Below are 20,183 nucleotides of genomic sequence, written 5' to 3' on the forward strand. Positions count from 1 at the left end.
ACTCTCAGCCAGGCTTGGTTTTTTCCCCTCTTGGCTTATAAATCTTCCATTTTGGTCCAGTTTCATTTCCTAATTCCAAGTCCATTTTTAAATTAGAATTGGCAGCACATTTTAATCTCCCTTTGCATGACATCAACCTCCGCTATTAATTCAGTGACATGAAACCTTAAAGGCTTCTAAAAGTCCATATCAGTCACACCTTCTCCATGGCAAGATTGTGTCAATGGGGATATTTGCAACTGCCAAACAAATTATTTAAGTAACATTTACCATCTTTTCCCAACTGAAAACAAGTTGAATTTTAAATATGATGAACAACATAGAATCAGGCCCTTTCAGCCCATGAGCCCATGCCCCCACCCCCATTAGACCACATGATATAGAAGCAGAAATAGACTATTCAGCCCATCAAGTCTCCCCTGCCATTCAATCATGAGGTGGTCCATTTTTCCACTCGGCCCCACTGCCTAGCCTTCTCCCCATTTCCTTTGATGCTCTGGCTAATCAAGAACCTATCAATACACTAAATAACCAAGCCTCCACAACTTACAAAGTGCAAATTTACCAACCTCTGGCTGAAGAAATTCCTTTGCATTTCTGTTCTAAGCTGGCGCCCTTCAATCCTCAAGTGCCCTCTTGGTCTTGACCAGTGGTTCTCAACCTTTTTTCCCCTCACTCACATACCACCTTAAATAATCCCTTACTAACCACAGAGCAATCTTGCCATGCACTATGGGAAACAACTCTGTCCATGCCTTTCAACATTAGAAATGTTTCAATTAATCTACAACCCCCATACGTTTTGAAAGGTGAGAGGAAACCCATGGCAATACAGGGAAAATGTACAAATTTCTTAGATAACACCAGATTTGAACCCAGGTTTTTGGCCCTGTAAAATTGTTGCACTGTGTACATCCTAGTACATTCACCATTACACAGATGGTCACAAGAAAAAAGCATGGTGTAGTTTAAAGGATGTCTTAACTCTTCCATTACATATACAAAGCACTATTTTGGTATTGTTAGTTCCACTTACTCAACAGCTCACATCAACACACATCTATTTTGGTATGTTTTCTACCACATTCAAATGACACAAGATTGAATTTCAGTGTAGCTTGTAAACAGTGAGCTTTACAAGTTCAACAACAAGTTTCTTTAGTACATTTTAAGGTGATAAAATGTACCTTATATTAAGGAATCACACTCTTCATTTGAAACCAGTTTTCTGTCTTGTTGACCAAAGTGCATAGAACAGTATGGCCTTTTGCCCATGATTGTAACTTGCAAGTCCCTCCTACTTTTTAAAAAAATTATTTTTCATACTCAAAATTCAAACCAGGTAATTGTTTTTAAACATTCATGTATCATACAGTCTGTATTTATCCCACCACCTGTATAATTGAAAGTAGAGTCAATTAAATTAAAAAGTAAGTAAAGAAACTCAAAGCACCACGTCCCACTTCTCTGATCACATTCATTTCCCTTCTGGGTTGGATTACTACAGTACATCTATTTTGAAAGGTGGGGGGGGGGGGGGGGGGGACTAACCCATCTGCGTGCCAAAATATTTCAAGTGAGGTTGCCACACCTTAATGAAGGTGTTATGTTTTTTTCCTTGGATTGTATATGATTTTCTCCAGGGGAATGTAACTCTGCATTTCCACATTTCATTATTGGTATTTAGTGGGAGTTGGACATCCACAAAACACTTCCTGGCTACTGCCTGCTACTTGCCACAATGAGCCTTGCCAGTCTCATCTTTTATAGTGCGGTTTCATCCGAATCATTAATTTTGATTGGCAAAGGTGCAAGACAGATTGCTGAAAGATGCCCCACAATTTACAAGCTCTAGAGATATGAAACTCAAGAGATATGGCAGCAAAAGCAGTGCAAAATCTTCAAGACTTAAAATAAGACTAGTGCTAACCTTCCTATAAATTCAATGAAAACAAGTGTTAAGATGGACAAAACCACAGGAAAAGTATCTTCATTTTCACCACAGCTGCATTTCTGGCAAGTTTGCCGAATTATGTGCATCTATCACAGTACACAACATACAAGCAAGATAACATCTCAAAATATATACCAAAATGATTGAAGGAGGAAAATTAAGCAATGCTTCTATTCAATCCCTCTTCATTGCATAAAAGAGAAGAATTGGGTGAAATTTTGGGTAGTTCATTAAACATTAAATTAAACGGAAGCACTGTACAGCAAAACCCCTGGCACCCAAGGGATAGGCAACAAAGCACCAAGATTACTTTAATATACATACCACTGCTATGTCCCAAATATGGTGCCCTGAAATGAGGGCGAGCTATGTATAAAAAGTGTTGTAATTGCTACATGGTCAAACCTAAATGTACACAAACACCCTTTATTTAAATCTGGAATATGCACTTAAAACAATTCACATGTGATTAGATTACAGATCTAAAACTGTGGAGCACAGGGGCAAATAGAGGGAATAAAATGTGCCTTTGTCCCAAACATTATGGAGGGCACTCTATATGGAAGTAGAATGTAATGTTCCAAATTTTGCCTACAATACCAAAGTGGGTGGGAAAATGAAACGAGAGAAATATGCAAAGAAGTTTCATGGTTAAGTAAATTAATAAGAGATTATGCACAATTTTAAGTAAACATTTGCTGAAAGCTAAGCTTTATTTGAGATTATTACTGTAAACAGAAGACAAATGAGTTATTTCCATCATGGTGTGAAAACCAAGGGAAGCTTTAGGACTCTACTTTTTCCAGATGAAATGGAGTAACGATAACTTCAGAAAATCTGGCCACAGTAAAAGGGGGATGCAGAAGAGGTTAGGGTTGAACGTAAACACCTGACAGGAGAGTAAAGACAAGAGACAGATGTCGTAAGGGCAAAGCAAACACAAAGGAACCAATCAAAAGTAGATTGCTCTTTTGTAGAAAAACTGAAAATGCTAGTGCTAATTTTCAACAAAATTTTCATTATCTGCAAAATCCTTGAACAATTATTAAACTTTCAAATATCCAAATTTGTATTTACTTAGGAATTGGACTTGGTCAGAAGAGAGTTTACCCTTGGCATTGTATACTGTAAAACACTAACAAAGAAATCTGCTAATATACTTTATAATTGACATGCAGAAATCACCAGTGTTGAACATTATATAGCTGTTGGTTGAAAGACTTGAACGTGCAAAATTTGACTAAGTAGTCAAGAGTTGCAAGCAAAGCTCATGCTTGGTTACAAGAGTAAAGGAGCTCCAACCTTGTCTAAGAGAGACTGTTAAAACAGTTAAAGAGCAGAGCTTGACCTCCTCTAGTTGATGGCATTCACCGAAGAATCCCGTTAACACAATATTGGTGACAATTTCAATAAACGCTACTATGAAGAAAGGATCCGCAACAGAATCTTAGGTCTTTTAAATGCAACTTTAGATTTTAGAAAATATGTTCTGCAGGTCCAAGAAAACATGTATTTGAACAATATTTATGGCAGCTTCAATGTTCTTCACATGATTTTTCACATTAGAGGCAAAATTTGGATTTTGCAAACTCAAAAGTCAGTGTTTCTCGCCTTTGTTACGATCATCAACATTTCAGATGAATATTTGCTTGCCACTTGCTAATGTCATGCTCAACGAGAAATTACTTGTTTAGCCAGATGTTTTGCAATAGTTTAATCAGAGACGGTATGATAAAGAAATCTTGGTCAAGAAGATAGTTTTAACGAGTATCAAAAGTGGGGGGGGGAAAGAATGATGTGCAGCAAACAAAAAGCTATTGGAAGAACTATGGAGTTTTAGATGAGAAATTCAAGCTTCAGATACATGAATGAATAAAGAGCAATAACTGTATGACAATGGAAATCAGAGGATGTCAGAGACCAGGAGGTACTTCAGAGATTTGCAAGTCAAAGTAAAAATAAAAGGAGTAAAGGCACCAAACAATTAAACTGCAACCAACATAGGCCAGCAAACAAAGGCAATGCCAAAAAAAAGTGCAAATCGTGAAAGGGCAGATTTTTGTTGGGCTTCAGTTTCGCAAAGTGGAAGAAGGGCAAGGAGTCAAATCAGAAGAGAGTAAAATGGACGAAACCATTGTTTTGCAGAAATGTTTTGAATAGGATGAGTTTAGAGGGATATTGGCCAAACAGATAGGTGGGATTAGTCAAGGTAGGACATTTGGTCAGCACAAACAAGCTGGGCTGAAGGGCCTGGTTCCACACTGCACAACTCGACAATCTAGGTGATCAGTGGAAGTCAATTAAACTTAAAGCAAAGTTGGAAAAAGTACAATTTACTTTGTCACAAAACTGAATTACAACTTTCTTTTTGACTGCGCACAAGTTGCTACTTGTTCATCTGATTTTCAATCAACAATCCAATACCTTTATAGCACAATACAGCACATCACTCCTCCCTCACTTTCACACTTGCAAGTGGTCCCAGGAGTTAGCGGCAAATCGGCCAAAAGAAAAAGGGTCTAGTGTGAAAGGAAAATTTCAATACCAGTATGAGATGACATCATCTCATGCCGGGGATTGACCGACTCAACCCCTAGTACAACCCCCAGCATCTGTAGACACTGACATTACATTCAGGCAAGGGCAGAATGGACAATTGCATTCTGGGTTAGAAATGACCCAAGTTTTTGCATGAGTGCAGGAACCTGAAGGAAGATTAAAATGAAGGTATAAACTTTGCTGTGGGAAAGTCACAGTGGGAGAGGGAAATAAATAGTAATAGCTGACAATTTTTAAACAGCTTGGGAAAGTTGGTAGCGCTATAGAGCACAGGTCCACCTTTGCTTTTTACCCCCCCACGGTATTTCCATATTGAGCACTATTGTGCTATCAACTTTCGAACATCACTCTGCACGTCATGAAGGCACCAGTAGAAGGTAGAACAATCCTAACCCTGGGGATGGCTTCTTGCAAGTGTGAATGTGCGCAGTGTCCCAGTTAGGAGTGGTCAAATGTGAAAAGCCAAACCATCCCTCCCATTCCAATCTTGGGACACTGAACGGCCAATTTAGTGGGACGCAAATGTGAAACGGCCTACATAGTAAAATTCCTAAAGGTTGATGGTACCAACTGAAATAAACAGTGTATGAGGGCTAAAAGACATTTTCCTTCAACAATGCAAATTAAGACAGTGATTTTTTTTTAAATCTTACCCTTGGCATAACAAATTAATCACTCAAGGGAAGCAGGTGCAAAGCAATCATATATTACTATATGATTTTCCTAATCCACAGAGAATTCACACATGGGTGCTTGCAAATTACTCTCTGCAAATCCTACATGACAAACATCATTCACACATCTTGCATTGTCGCCTGCGTTCTTTGCCGATAATCACACAGCTAAATTCATGAGAAAAACACTCCAACACACAGGTCCTATACTCTGAACTAATAACAGCTTGACTAAAATGTTTTCTCTTGAAGCAGTTGTGTCAACTCCCAAGCAATGCCACAGAAACACTTTTCTTGTTAGCTAACCGGAGAGGTTCTTTGAACTCCAAACCTCCAGGTCAAAATCCAATTGACTAAGTGGGTGAGGGGAGGGCAAGTGATAGGGGAAAAGAAGTGAGAGGAATGAGCAGGGGAGAGGATTTGAAAAGTAAAGCTTCCATTATTATAATGTAATAGTACAAATAGAATGTTACATACTCAAAATTCTTCAACTTTTGTCTACCATAAGGCAGACAGAGAGTCATCACTTCATCCAGCGCCTCTCATAGAAACCTACAGCACCTGATGTTAATGATTTATGTTAATGATTTGGATGAGGGGATTATAAATAACATGAGCAAATTTGCAGATGACACTAAACTGGGTGGCGGTGTGGGGTGTGAGGAGGATGTAAGGAAAATGCAGAGGGACTTGGACAGGCTGGAGGAGTGGGCGGCTAAATGGAAGATGAATTTCAATGTGAACAAATGTGAGGTTATTCATTTTGGGGGCAATAATAGGAAAGCTGAGTATTATTTAAATGGAGACAAGCTAGGGAGTGGGGAAGTGCAAATGGATCTGGGTGTACTTGTTCACCGGTCACTGAAGGCTAGCATGCAGGTTCAGAAAGCTGTGAAGAAGGCAAATGGAATGTTGGCTTTCATAAAGAGGGGATTGGAGTATAGGAACAGAGACGCCCTTCTGCAGTTATACAGGGCCCTGGTGAGACCCCACCTGGAGTATTGCGTCCAGTTCTGGTCTCCAAACTTGAGGAAGGACATACTAGCTATAGAGGGTGTGCAGCGCAGATTTACAAGGTTAGTTCCAGGGATGGCAGGGTTGTCATATGCAGCATGGCTAGAAAAACTGGACTTGTATCCATTGGAGTTTAGAAGGATGAGGGGGGGATATGATTGAGGTATACAAAATCATCAGGGGGATAGACAAGGTGAAGTCTGATTACTTGTTCCCAATGATGGGGGAGACGAGGACTAGAGGGCATAGTTTAAGAATACAGGGTAGGCCCTTTAGGACGGAGATGAGAAAGCATTTTTTTTTACCCAGAGAAGTGTGAATCTGTGGAATGCTCTGCCACAGAGGGTGGTAGAGGCGGATTCGCTGACTATGTTCAAAAGAGAGTTAGATAAGACTCTTGTGGGTAACGGAGTTAGGGGTTATGGGGATAAGGCTGGAAAGGGGTACTGATGGTAATGATCAGTCATGATCTAAAATGGCGGTGCTGGCCCGACAGGCCAAATGGCCTACTCCAGCTCCTATTGTCTATTGTTCCTAGGCAGTATCCCCTCCAAGTACTGACCAGGACTGAGACTGTTTAGCTTCTGAGACCAGAAAATCTCAGGCGTATTAAGGTCTCGCCCTCGCCCCCGATCTCGCCCTCGCCCCCGATCTCGCCCTCGCCCCCGATCTCGCCCTCGCCCCCGATCTCGCCCTCGCCCCCGATCTCGCCCTCGCCCCCGATCTCGCCCTCGCCCCCGATCTCGCCCTCGCCCCCGATCTCGCCCTCGCCCCCGATCTCGCCCTCGCCCCCGATCTCGCCCCCGCCCCCGATCTCGCCCCCGCCCCCGATCTCGCCCCCGATCTCGCCCCCGATCTCGCCCCCGATCTCGCCCCCGATCTCGCCCCCGATCTCTCCCCCGATCTCTCTCTCTCGATCTCTCTCTCTCGATCTCTCTCTCTCGATCTCTCTCTCTCGATCTCTCTCTCTCGATCTCTCTCTCTCGATCTCTCTCTCTCGATCTCTCTCTCTCGATCTCTCTCTCTCGATCTCTCTCTCTCGATCTCTCTCTCTCGATCTCTCTCTCTCGATCTCTCTCTCTCGATCTCTCTCTCTCGATCTCTCTCTCTCGATCTCTCTCTCTCGATCTCTCTCTCTCGATCTCTCTCTCTCGATCTCTCTCTCTCGATCTCTCTCTCTCGATCTCTCTCTCTCGATCTCTCTCTCTCGATCTCTCTCTCTCGATCTCTCTCTCTCTCGATCTCTCTCTCTCTCGATCTCTCTCTCTCTCGATCTCTCTCTCTCTCGATCTCTCTCTCTCTCGATCTCTCTCTCTCGATCTCTCTCTCTCGATCTCTCTCTCTCGATCTCTCTCTCTCGATCTCTCTCTCTCGATCTCTCTCTCGATCTCTCTCTCTCGATCTCTCTCTCTCGATCTCTCTCTCGATCTCTCTCTCGATCTCTCTCTCGATCTCTCTCTCGATCTCTCTCTCGATCTCTCTCTCGATCTCTCTCTCGATCTCTCTCTCGATCTCTCTCTCGATCTCTCTCTCGATCTCTCTCTCGATCTCTCTCTCGATCTCTCTCTCGATCTCTCTCTCGATCTCTCTCTCGATCTCTCTCTCGATCTCTCTCTCGATCTCTCTCTCTCTCTCTCTCTCTCTCAGTTTTAGGCAAAAGAGTGCATGTGCACATGCATGGGATACTCTTGACACTGGATCAAGAGCTCATCTTCAAAACCATGTGGTAGCAACTTCCACCAAAGGATTACTTAATATTTTTCAGCTATTCTGAAACTACACCCATGAAAATAGTCAAAATGAGCAAAGTACAAAAAACTAGCTGCAAAAGTCAGAATGCATTCTACTATAAGGAGTCTTCATTACGATTTCAAATATTTCATCATTTGAAGATCCATATCATACAATAACCAACTCATGATATAAATTGGTCCATTTAGTAGGTAGTTTGGTGGAACTAATCTTCATTTTACCCACCTTTGATGGTCCTGTCAACTTGCTTGTAAATTTCGATGTAATTAAGCTTGAATATCATTTTATCCAGTTTCTCAACTCCACCGTTTAGCCCATCACACTAATGTACAGATTGTACCTCTAATATGGCGAGGTTGGGACCTGGCCATCATTAGACCACAGAAAATGTAGGAAAACAGAACTTGTCCCCTCAGGGAATACTTATTAGCTCTAGCTTCATCTTCTGCAACTCTTGGACGACATCCTGAAGTGCTAAAACACAGCTGAATATGAGAAATTAACAGGCTGTTTCACCAAAACACTCGGCTGCAGTGCAGATTTTGGCACATTAGCACTGCTAACAGCACATCCTGGTGGCAGATCCACAAACTAATGGTGGCAGATTCAAAATAAAAGCTTATTTTTACACTGTTTACAACAGTGGTTGTCTCAATGTTAGAAGTGTACAGTTGGTATAGCAGTTAGTGCAGTGCTATTACAAATCCAGTGACCTATGTTCAAATCCGGTGCTGCCTGTAATGAGTTTGTACGTTCTCCCTGTATTTGCGCAGGTTTCATCAGGCGCTCCAGTTTACTTCCACGTTACGAAGAATCATGGGTGTTTAGTAGGTTAATTGGTCACCTGGATGTATTTGGGCAGTGCAGGCTTGTGGGGATCTCTATAATATCTGTCTGCATCTAAATCTAAATATAATACGCAGCAATCTGTCATGAACAAGGATAGTGATAATTATTTGATCTGTTTTAGGGATGTTGATGGATGGAGGTAAATTGGTCAGGATAACAGAGAGAATTTACTTGCTCTGTGGGTTATTTTACACCCAATTGAGACAACTGGCAACTCATCTGCAAGACTGTAAGAATGATGGGTGTGGAAACTCCTCAATGATGTGTTGGTGACAGTTTGATTTTTTTTGAAGTTAGAGTGCTGTCAATTGTTTCACTGCTATTGGGATAGCTTGAAGTACTTGCAATAACAAGTTGTAATAGCACTGCACTAACTGCTATACCAACTGTACACTTCTAACATTGAGACAACCACTGTTGTAAACAGTGTAAAAATAAGCTTTTGTTTATTTTTTTTAAAATAGACAAAAGGAGAAACTAAATTGAACCTACTTGGTGTGTTACTACCTCTCACCCAACATTAACTTAATCTTTTGTGCATGCAAGTGGAGAGTATTTATATAGACAACTATTAACAATTTGTTATAATCAATTTGTGATTATAACAAAAGGGCAACAATTTTAAAAGTTTCCACTTCTCCTTCAAGCTGCATGCTTTCATTGCAACATATTGCACTCCCTGGAGCCCATTTTGTTTTAACCAAACAAAAAAAAGCCCAATACAATACTAGTTGTTCCAAATTATTTACAGTAGCAAAAGAGCCTTTTCAGCAAGTCCCTTAAGGTATCTATAAGGAGTATTCGATCTCACACTGCTACTCAGTGGGAAAGTGCCAGGTGCCCCATGCACAGTAACAAGTTTCAAAGGAGTTGCAAAGCAGAGCTGCAACTCATAACAGAGAGCTACAGGGCCTGGAAAAAAAAGGTAGCAGACGCGTGTCAGGAGTGACTTGAGACTGTAAAAACCTGATTGCTATCGTCAGTTGGAATCAAAATGTAGAATGGAGATGCCAACTGAGGGCAGATTACAAATCAGGTACCCTAAACAGGGACAAAAAGTGTTCTGAATAAAAGAGCAAGACATTCAGTTTTCCAGGTAAAGATCACAATAGAGCAGTATACTCAGAAGATGAGCGCCAAAGTAGCTACGGTGAGCAGAGAGCAGCTTAAGCTGTCACAAATTTTTCATTAGTAATACTTCATGTTTGATGACATGGAAGCCAATTCAGGTAGAAAATTGCAAGGATATACCTATGAGCAAGTTTTACATGAGAAACTGTTTTCCCTTCCCAAATTAGAATGCATTTTCACATTTAGTGTTACTTCTAAAATTTGCAAGAGGACAACATGCCTTTGACATGTCCCATTGCATCAAGCCCACATTTAAAATCAGAACTTGGTATCAAGGCACTTCCATTTCAAAAAGCATAGAACAGCCCACCATCTCAGGTCAGAATGAGAAATACGTCTGGGTCCAGATGCCCCAAAATGCAGCCCAACAGAAAATATTAATTTCACTCCCTAATTTCATGACAAATCTATGCACCATAATCACCCACTCAAGGATTAATGCAAAAATACATAATTTTCAAGCCTCAAATTGCAAGAGCTAACTTCTCTTGCAGTCTAGGAAAGCTGAGGCAGAAGAACTTTTTTCCACTGGGGTTAGGTGAGACAAGAACTTGAAGACACGAGTCAAGGGTGAAAGGTGAGCAAAGGTGAAAGGTGAGACGTTTAAAGGCAACATCAGCGGGAACTTCTTCACGCAGAGAGTGGCGAGAGTGTGGAACGAACTACCAGCTTAAGTGTGAATGCGAGTTCAAATTTGACATTTAAGAAAAATATGGATACGTACGTAGATGGGAGGGGTATGAGGGACTAGCTAGAATAATAGTTTGGCAGAGACTAAAGAGTTAAAGGGCCTATTTTTGTGCTGTCGTGTTCTATGGTTCTAAGAACTGTAGATTGGATTCCAGAAAACATTTTTTCTCCCCCACAATCTCCAATAAAAGTTGACACATTCTTTGGCCCAAGTTTAGGAAAAAAATATTTGTGTCAAAAGACAAAATCAAGGTTCTGAATGGATTTCACCAAAAGTGGTACATTTTCTTCAGTTCCTGATAGGATCATCTCTGGAACACAGCATATAAATTATAGCTTCAGAGGAACATACTCCAACAAATCATCAAAACCAAATCATTAAAGCTCAGAAAACAAAAAAAAATTGTCTCAATACTTGGCTACTTCAAACATTTAAAGGTTTTTTTGAGCAGTTTGTTCTTAAACAAATAATTTAACCAGAAATGATGGTTGTTGCTGCAGAACCCAGTCATTGTAAAACTAACAAGGCACAAATTAACAGAATATTGAGACACAAGCTTTTGCAAATACTAAATGTCTCTACCCTTCAACCTGCCTGCAGGTTTCCACCTCATTATGGGCATGAAATAAGACTTCCTCCTTGGCCAAAGTGATTACTGAGGTAGTTCCATTACTCTCTAACCATATCCCTTCTTTCCAGGAGTAGCATTCACTTTGATCTCCTGCCAGTTGTTTTTTTTTCCACTACTCCACCTGCTAGGTTCCAATATTGACCATTAAACAAACCATCCCAAATGCAGAAGATTTATTTTTGATCCACCTTATCTTCCCCAACTTCCTCTCCATGATTCAAATCGCTACTTTCAGCCGAGAATCTATTAAATACCAGTTTGTATGTTAAAATAACTCCTCCAAAACCCCTTGTCATTCATTTCCTTATCCCTATTTTCATTTTCTATTCCAAGCAAAAGGATCTATCCACTTTTTTTAAAAAAAAGTAATTACAACAGATTTCAGTCAGAATAAGATCAACTTTCTAATGGAATCACATTTTAATAAGACATCATCAAGTGAATCCAATGAAAAATCTTGTGCTGATTTTAATGCCATTTGGGCAATGAAGTCTTGAAAAAATGAAATCTTAAGAAATTAGCCCTGAACCTTTGAACCATTCTGACCAGGTTGTACTTGTTAGTAGACAAAATTTTCAGTGTTCAGGTATGGCTGTGCAGTACAGAAACTCCAAAGGGTAATAGGTCTCTATGACTTTAAAGCTCAATTTCTTAACATATTATTTACCTTCCAGTTGAAAGGGGCCAATTCAGACAAACTTTCAACAACTAGGTTTTTAAGTCACTGACCAACAAGAAAGTTATTGGAATATTTTTTTACTGAATGCCAATGTGCTCACTCAAAGAGTTTTAAAAAAGCAAAAATTGATCTCATTGATCCCACACCCAAGAAATTTGGTCTCCTTTCCAGATCATTTCAAAATAAAAGATAATTTAGGTCTTCTCACCAACAAGGCCAGAGTTAATGAAGGATGATGAAGAAATGCCATCATTCGATGACAACTCTCGGTTTGGTGGATGATCGCTGTAGTGGGAACCTTCACCATAGCTCTGCTTGAAAAGAGAACAAAGATACACAGTTGGACCACACACACGACAGCAATGTTTCAGTTGTAAATCTAAAATGCAAGCATACAATTTAAAAAAAACCTTGGCATCCAGGAACAAATTTCAATCTCAGCCTTTATAACAACTTGTGTTCCATTTTCCTAGCTTGCTAACTTCTGATGCAGCCACAGCCCAATGTACCAAGTCTGGTCACTTCCAATCACAAACCCCTCCACATTCAGAAACCTGAGCCACAGCAAAAAGAGCAGAGTTCAACAATGTGGGCAATGTTTGAGACAGAATTTCTACAAGAAACATCAAGAATTAAAGGAAATGAGTATATTATTCCAAAATATTCATACATATTCTATTATATTTTTATGAATATACAGTACAACTCCAATTATCTGAAATAGGATTATCCGAAACCCTCAGTTATCCAAAATTTTTTTGATCCAGAAGTGACATTTGTTTAGCTCCAGATAATTTTTCAGATAATTGAAGATTTCAGAAAACCTAATTTATTCGAAAGATTTCGAAGGTGAAATGGCATCATCTCAGCTTCAAAAAACTTAAGATTAATGTGGATATCTGAAGCAATCAGAAATCCTCAGTAATTCAAAAATTTTTTGGAGCCGAACTGACTTCACAGGTTAAAAAAAATTGGGGGAATTTTGGAAAACCTCTGAATAGAATTTTGAGTTTTTGGTTTTATTTTATTTTGTTCAGGTTGGTTTTTTTGGTGAGAATTAAACATTATTTCAAGCTTGTTTGTTGTTTAAACACTTTTACAAGTGATTTGAAATTGCTACTGGGATTTTTTTTTTTAAATAGCCAGTTATCCAAAAATATCGTTTATCCAAAATAGGCCCAGTCCTTTCGGATAATCGGAGTTGAACTGTATGTGATTATTAATCCCTGCATTTTGTATACATATGCATGCGTGTGCACTGTGGTCCAGAGAAACACTGATTCATCTGGTTGTATACATATAACAGGATGATAATAAACTTGAAATACTGGAGGCATGCAAAAACTTTCACATTTTGAAGCTGGTCTACATCAGGCCATGAAGTAACCCAATATTTGTTTAGATTAATATAATCACAATTCATCTTCCAGATTTTAACTCGCGAATTTTTGTAGAATGACGTTCATTTTTATAATTACTGGTAACTTAATCTTGTCAATTAAATGTTTCTTGCAGAGCATTATTTCATTTGAAAATTGAAATAGATCAATTTTCCACAAATTTTAAAAATATGAATTATTCATAATTAGGATTAGAATCATTTTTTGAGCCAGAAAGATGCAAAGAACCAACAGTGCAGCAAATACAAAAGGATACCTGAGACATTGAAGGATGAGAGGAAGCAATGGACTGTTTAACTTGTTAACCAGCAAGGTCAAAGGGATTGAGAAATAAATGGGTGCACCTTACAAGAAGGGCAAATTTAATGTGCAATCAAACACTGAAAAAGCAAATAAATAGGAATGGAAAAGACAAAATGTATACTGTGGCAGCCCCTCAAAGCCCCCTCGAGGTGCCTCACAAAATGAGGGACGAATGCGACGATCCAGCCAGGCTACACGAGGCCCACAATGCTGCCCTCCAATTTGCCATAATTAATGGAGCCTAACCAATCAGCACTGAGGGGGCTTTGACCACACCCCTCAGTTTGAAAATAAGAGCAGGGCTGTGAGCCCAATAAAGCTGTGTCATTCTTTCTGAGCTAACCTGCATGCAGTTATAACCTCTCCTGCACTATAGGCCATAGCCATAGCTTGTAGCAGCTAATTACAATACAAAGTTTAAATAAAAACATCTGACATTTTTAGTATCCTCCAAACAAAATTAGACCAAGCAATAGATACCAGGTATTTTATTGTTTCATTGTTTGGGTAAAAGTGGTTAACAGCAAAAGTAATTTTGCATGGTAGTAAGCTTCTTTGCTGATATTTAGTATTTGCAATAGTAATTTCTGACAATTCAAATCCCTGAACACATCTTCCTATACATCAATACCAGCAAAAAAGTTGAAAAACTGGTCCGCCCAAAGAAATAACACAAAATTAATCTGCAAATATTTTACACTTAAAATCAGCAAGATGAAACATTGCCACTCTTTATCCAGGTTCCTGAGGCAAGACCAGAGAACCAAAGTGATGGTCAAACGATGATAGTCTGGCATGCTTGGGGCTAAGATGGTGCCGGGCTTTCCAGACCTTTGATTATTACTGTTCATACCCCAACATTCTTGGGCTTCACTTTTGTTAATTTAGTGTGGTATAGTAAAACTTTACTCAGAACCCAGTGATTTTCAAAAAGGCAGCAGAGATCAAGGCTCTCTTTGAGACTGATGCCAAACTATTAGCTTTTCCAGATAGTTTTACTCCATTTCATGTGCTCAGACCTATTTCCTTTGCCGTGGACTGATAGCATCCAAGTACAGATTAATTTTCCTCAGACCTAAAGGACAATTGTCCCTTTCTTTATTTCAATGCACCTTCTCATGTGATACATCATCCATCGACATTGATCAAAGTTTCCATCCAAAGTTGCTAATTAGCATTAACCAATTCTGGCATAAACGACCCCAGTCAAATTTTGAGGAGGAATTGCTGCTGAGGAAATTCTACCAAGTTTCCCTTCCCAGTCTTAAAAAAGCCAAATAGATCTTCTGTGCACAAAATAATCTAAGTTACAAAGATCAGAAAATGAAAATATGGCACAGCCCAAGTGGGCCATTGGGAATAAAATATGCAAATGTGGGGAAAGTAAACTGTACAACTTTATTTTCTAGTTATCCATCCCCTCCCTGACAGAAAATTGGGTGCTATAAAAGACGTGTATGAAAAAGATTTATAGACCAGGTCACTAGCCAGATGGTTGTCAATCAGCACTCTTCATTGGCATCTCATGGAGATGGACTACAAAAAACATCCCAGGATTTAACTAGGAGTTTCTACAAGTGAACATATTAAAAATACTTGAGAGTTTAGCAACCTTAATCCTCAACTTTTGAACCTTTTTCCACAACTCAGTAACATAGAACATGCTAATGCTCTGCTACAAATTATAATCCTGATCTCTCCCTGTATCCTTTGGTATCTAGTATTTAGAATATTACTTCTTTAAAAACTGAGCAGCCCAGCCCATGTTAGAGAATTCAAAAGTTCCAAATTTGAATGAAGAATTCATGGCTAAATGACAAAGTCCCAGGTTATGGAGATACAAGAGATCTAAGGGAGTCATCCTTGCCACCAACTCCTCATTAATTAATTATTATTTTTTAAAAATACACATTTCAATGAGCTCACCGTCTTCCAAACTCTAGTGAAAACAGGGCTTGACACCCCAATCTCAGTTCCAACAACCCACTTTTTTTTTCTTTGGGTGGGGCTTTTACAATCATTCTGTGAAGAGTAGAAGATTTTCAAGTCTACTTAAATGACCACAGCCTATTGATTTATTTCCAAAATAACCATTAACCACAGTTTGAGTTGATGGGTGGATGGGATTTGGAACCCAGTGCGCAAGTTTGGAAAATATCATGGTTTCCTTTTAAGAACACCAAGGGAAGTTGTTGGTAGTTAAAAAAATACTCAAAGCAACAAAACAGATTATTAGAATTAGTAGAGCTGAAAAATTATGCAAGGGGCAGCTTTGATGTATGTTCTGTACAATAGAGCAGTGAATCTATAGGCTCTTTCATGCCAGGTCTCCACCTGGAGGCCTGTTTTAAGCATGGAGGGAAAACGAACTTACCTTTCATGAAGCAGCCTTAAAAGGATGCTCCTGCGTCACATTCATGTTGAGTGGCGCCTTGCAGCGCCCTCCAGAGCCAATGGAGTCAGGGCAACTGGTGCCGTAGTGCCACCCGAAATAAATACGCATCAGAAGAAACTGCTGTGTTTCCAGTTGCATGGGGGATTATGGGTGGGGAAGACAGCATTGCTCTGCTGCGTTTAGAGCTGCAGAGAGTGGCCACAAAGGCCAAATTGCCCCCCCCCGTCTGACGTCCCTGCCGACCGCCCTTGACCTGTCAGCTCCTGCCAGCTTCCCCCACTCTGAGGGGATTATGGAGGGAGAGGGGAGAGTGGGTGGAAGGGAGAAGGGTTGCTGGCTGACGGCATCATCACAACGTCATCAGCTCGCCCCTAACCAGCCACTTGCAACAGCTGTACATTCATGTGAGGTGGTGGGGCGCAGCGCTCCACCGATGATCCTTCACCAAGAGGGATTGCAGTCAGCGCCTTGGAGCCGGCCACGGCACATTCATAGAGGCAAGTCTCCTGACGAAAGGGCGGAGAATCTTCACTTTTACAGTCGGGCTTTTTCACTGCAATGAAAGGGCCTTCTGGCTCATCTCACTCCCATTTAAGATGCATTGGATCCCATCCCCTAAAATAGATCACAAAATTCAGTTCCAGTACAAAACCACATCAACTCTGAATAGCCACTGGAGAAATTTAAAAACAAAATGCAGATGTTGTAAATTCCCAGTAAAAACAGAGAATTTTGCAAACACAGGTCACGCAACTTCTGGTCAAAGACACTGTCACTTCCAGCTTTTCCTCTTCAATGGACACTGCTAGATTGACTGAACACTCAACAATTTGTGCTTTTAGTTTGAGCATGAACTACATTGAACAAAAATATTTAAGCATTGCATTGCTGCAATCTGCATAACAGAAAACATTTGGTCTTCATCTGGTTTTCTTTACAGGTAGATGTTAAGTTGAACTGTGTGAGTTTGAAGGAGAAAGAACTACTGAAGATTCAGAACAATTGATTTGTGTCAGTTATGCAGCACAGAAACAGGCCCTTTGGTCCTCTACACTTTTCAACCTTCTTTGCCCATCCACAATGAAGGGGAAACAAGCCAGTCTTACCCTTGGTTGTTCATAGGTTGGACTACTATTCTGCCCACTTCCTGCCCACGGGCCAGCACCTGTTCGCTCATCCAGGCCTAAAAATATTAAAAGATTCAATTAGCACCAAAAAAATTAAAGAGAAAGAAGTTATTGAGGCTACACCAATTCTATGCAAGAATAGTCCAGCTTGTCTCACTCCCGTCCTCTCCCCAGAGCCCTGCGAAAGAGAAAAATTGCAAGATTTAACTATGCTGCCCCTCAAACTTGCTCTAATCAATGAGGGATGATCCTTGAAATCAAAGCTGTTTTCCTAGTTTCTCCATTCTCCTTGATAACTTCAGTCTCGGGAAATTATTAATTACTTTTTACTCTCCCCAGATTCACTACTCACTTACCTATAGAGGGATTGAATTTAAGAGCAGGGAGGTTATGCTGCACAGGGTACTGGTGAGACTGCATCTGGAATACAACCTGCAGTTCTGGTCTTGTGACTTGAGGATGTACTGGCTTTGGAGCTGGTGCAGAAGAGGTTCACCAGGTTGATTCTAGGGATGAAGGGGTTGGCCCATGAGGAGAAATCAAGTCATCTGAAATCTTCTGTTGGGGAGTTGGTGGTGGGCTATCGGGGGGGGGGGGGGAGGTTGGGGCAGTGGGATCAGTGTGGGGGCTGGTGGCAGGCCATCAGGAGACTCTCCTGGTGTCCTGCTGTCGGACCCTGCACTGTTCCTGCCGCCCTACTACTCCCACCCCTGACAGCCCACCTCTGGTCCCCACACTGATCAGGGAGAGAGTGGGGCAGTTGGACCAGCACGGGAATCAAAAGCCAGCCGCTGGGAGAGACCAGAGAAACAGGACCAGTGCGGGGTCCGAGAGTGGCAGTTCATTTTTATAAAATGTTTTCTGCTTTTGTTTTCTCTTGTACATTATGGCCATATTATTACGGATTTTTCCTCTCGTCTTAGATGCATGTTTTGTCCAATTTTTTTTTCTGTGCTATACTACAGCTACATATTTCAATAACATTAAATGCTTATACATTTTAAAACAAAAAAAAATTCCTGCTGAAATGGGGAGGTGGGGGTTCTTGTATGACATCAAATATTCTGGCAAATCTGGATTTCTAAGCTATTCAAAGCATACATCAATAACCGCAGTAAGAAGGATACATTAGTGGATTGAATGTTTGGCATTTAACAAATTCTCAAATATAATTTTATCACAGTCTTCAGAGTTCAATTAATCTACCCCAGGGAGTAGGATGTGACTACAAAAACACCATTAAAGACAATGTTACAACTGTAAATACCTGGAGTAGAAGGATTGTGTTTATAATACACCATAGAAAAATGTACAATGTTGTGTTTCATTTAAAAATCCATCACAATCAATTTCAACTGCATTTTCATCTATAATTCTCAGGTTAAGATTTTCCTACAAACCCCTACCCCAGGCCAGACTTTCCCTGTTCGTGTGGTAACCAGAGTGAGGAGTGTGAAATGGGCAAGTGGCTTGAGGGGGGAGGCAGGCAATGTGAAAATAGTGATGAGACTTGCATGGTGGCTGGTCTGTTAAAACAAATTGCCTGCACAGCGAGTCACTAGGGCCTTTCACACTGCAGCACCCAAGTCGCCCTCCTCAGTCCCAGGTGCAATTACTGGGTCTAGGGTGCAGGATGCACCTTTCAAATCAAAGGTAAACCTACCTGTTAAATCACCAACCCGGCAATGACACAGGAGTGTCATACGTCACACACTCAGGGGAACTATCAGCCATAATTAGCCCCCCTCCCCCCCCCAAACAGTGATGTGCCACTGCTGAGAATGGTGGAGGGGTAGTTGCTGCTACGACGTGCCGCTCCAGTTCATGGTGACGGCTCAATGTGGGAGTGCGGGAGCAATGGCTATCTTCCTGATCTATAATACCCTATGCCCTGGAACCGCTCTGGTGCTGGCAGAGTGGTTCCAGCAGTGTGGGGGATTATGGGTCAGGAAGACAGCCATTGCTTCCACATTGAGCTGTCACCGTGAACCGGAGCAGTGTTCACAGCAGTAGCACATTGTGCCCCACCTATCATGGCAGCGACCCCTCTCTCCCCTCCCCCCCCACCCCGCCCCCGATCTTGGCAGCAGCACCTCAGCCAGCGGTTTCCCATGACACAAGCACTGATGTCACCAGAGTAACCAGGTCAGCCATTCCCTTTTCAAACCACCAAACAAGGACACATGGGTAAATTTTACTGGGTTCCCTGACCACCGCTGAGGTTGGTCAGTGACCTGGTTGGACCCTTTCACTTTGCCACATAACTGGGTCGCTAACTGTGCAAATTGCCCAGTTAACCCTATTTTACACAGCAATGTAAAGACCCACTGGGAAGTGTTATCAGTGCAGGGGGTGGGTTTAGAGTAAGCCATTTTTCTGGGAAATGGTAACCACAAGACATGCTATTAATTTTATCAAGTTGAAATCAGTTCACAGAAAGTATCAATACACTGGTAAAAATTAATGAACCCTTTACTCATTAGTATTTGGCATACCACTCATGATTTTTTCACCTTTCAGTGAGCAATAATCTGAAAATACCTTTGCTAGAAAGTTTTCTCTCCCTCTGCCGACCAATTACAGAGAGTGCAATACTAGAGAATGAGATAGGGCAGGTGACAGAAATATGTGTTGGGAAACATTTTGGATACAGTAATCATAATGCCATTGGTTTCAATTATGGACAAGGATAGGACTGGGTCTTGGGTTGAGATTCTAAACTGGAGAAAGGCCAATTTTGAAGAAATGAGAAAGGATCAAGAATGTGTTGGATTGGGCAAAGATGTGCAAAGTAAGTAGAGGACCTTCAAAAGGTGAAATTTTGAGAGTACAGAGTTTGTATGTCCCTGATCGATTAAAGGCATGGTTATAAGGGATAGGGAACCTTAGTTTTTGGTTTAGAAGAACAGAGGTATATGGCAGGAAAAGGCAACATGGAGCAAATGAGATACTGGAGTATAAAAATGTAAGAAAGAAATCAGGAAGGCTAAAAGACACAAGCTTGCTATGGCAGATGACGTGAAG

At 40.9% G+C, this 20,183-nt stretch overlaps 1 protein-coding gene across 22 annotated transcripts in view; it reads right to left on the reverse strand.

Annotated features, from left to right (window-relative positions):
* The window catches only part of LOC138758977 (transcription factor 12-like), a 135,198-nt gene that overhangs the window by 59,369 nt on the left and 55,646 nt on the right, over positions 1-20,183 (reverse strand). For 17 of the 22 annotated variants that reach the window (XM_069928675.1, XM_069928681.1, XM_069928680.1 and 14 more), the window contains 3 exons: positions 17,139-17,215; positions 15,564-15,659; positions 12,143-12,245 (listed from right to left, as the gene is read on the reverse strand). In XM_069928675.1, coding sequence (XP_069784776.1) covers positions 12,143-12,245; positions 15,564-15,659; positions 17,139-17,215 — 276 coding nt within the window. Of the gene's footprint in view, positions 1-12,142; positions 12,249-15,563; positions 15,660-17,138; positions 17,216-20,183 lie in introns of all 22 variants that reach the window. The other 5 variants (XM_069928683.1, XM_069928695.1, XM_069928684.1 and 2 more) reach the window with 2 other exon arrangements.

The sequence above is a fragment of the Narcine bancroftii genome, chromosome 3, assembly GCF_036971445.1.
Source record: "Narcine bancroftii isolate sNarBan1 chromosome 3, sNarBan1.hap1, whole genome shotgun sequence".
NCBI lineage: Eukaryota > Metazoa > Chordata > Chondrichthyes > Torpediniformes > Narcinidae > Narcine > Narcine bancroftii.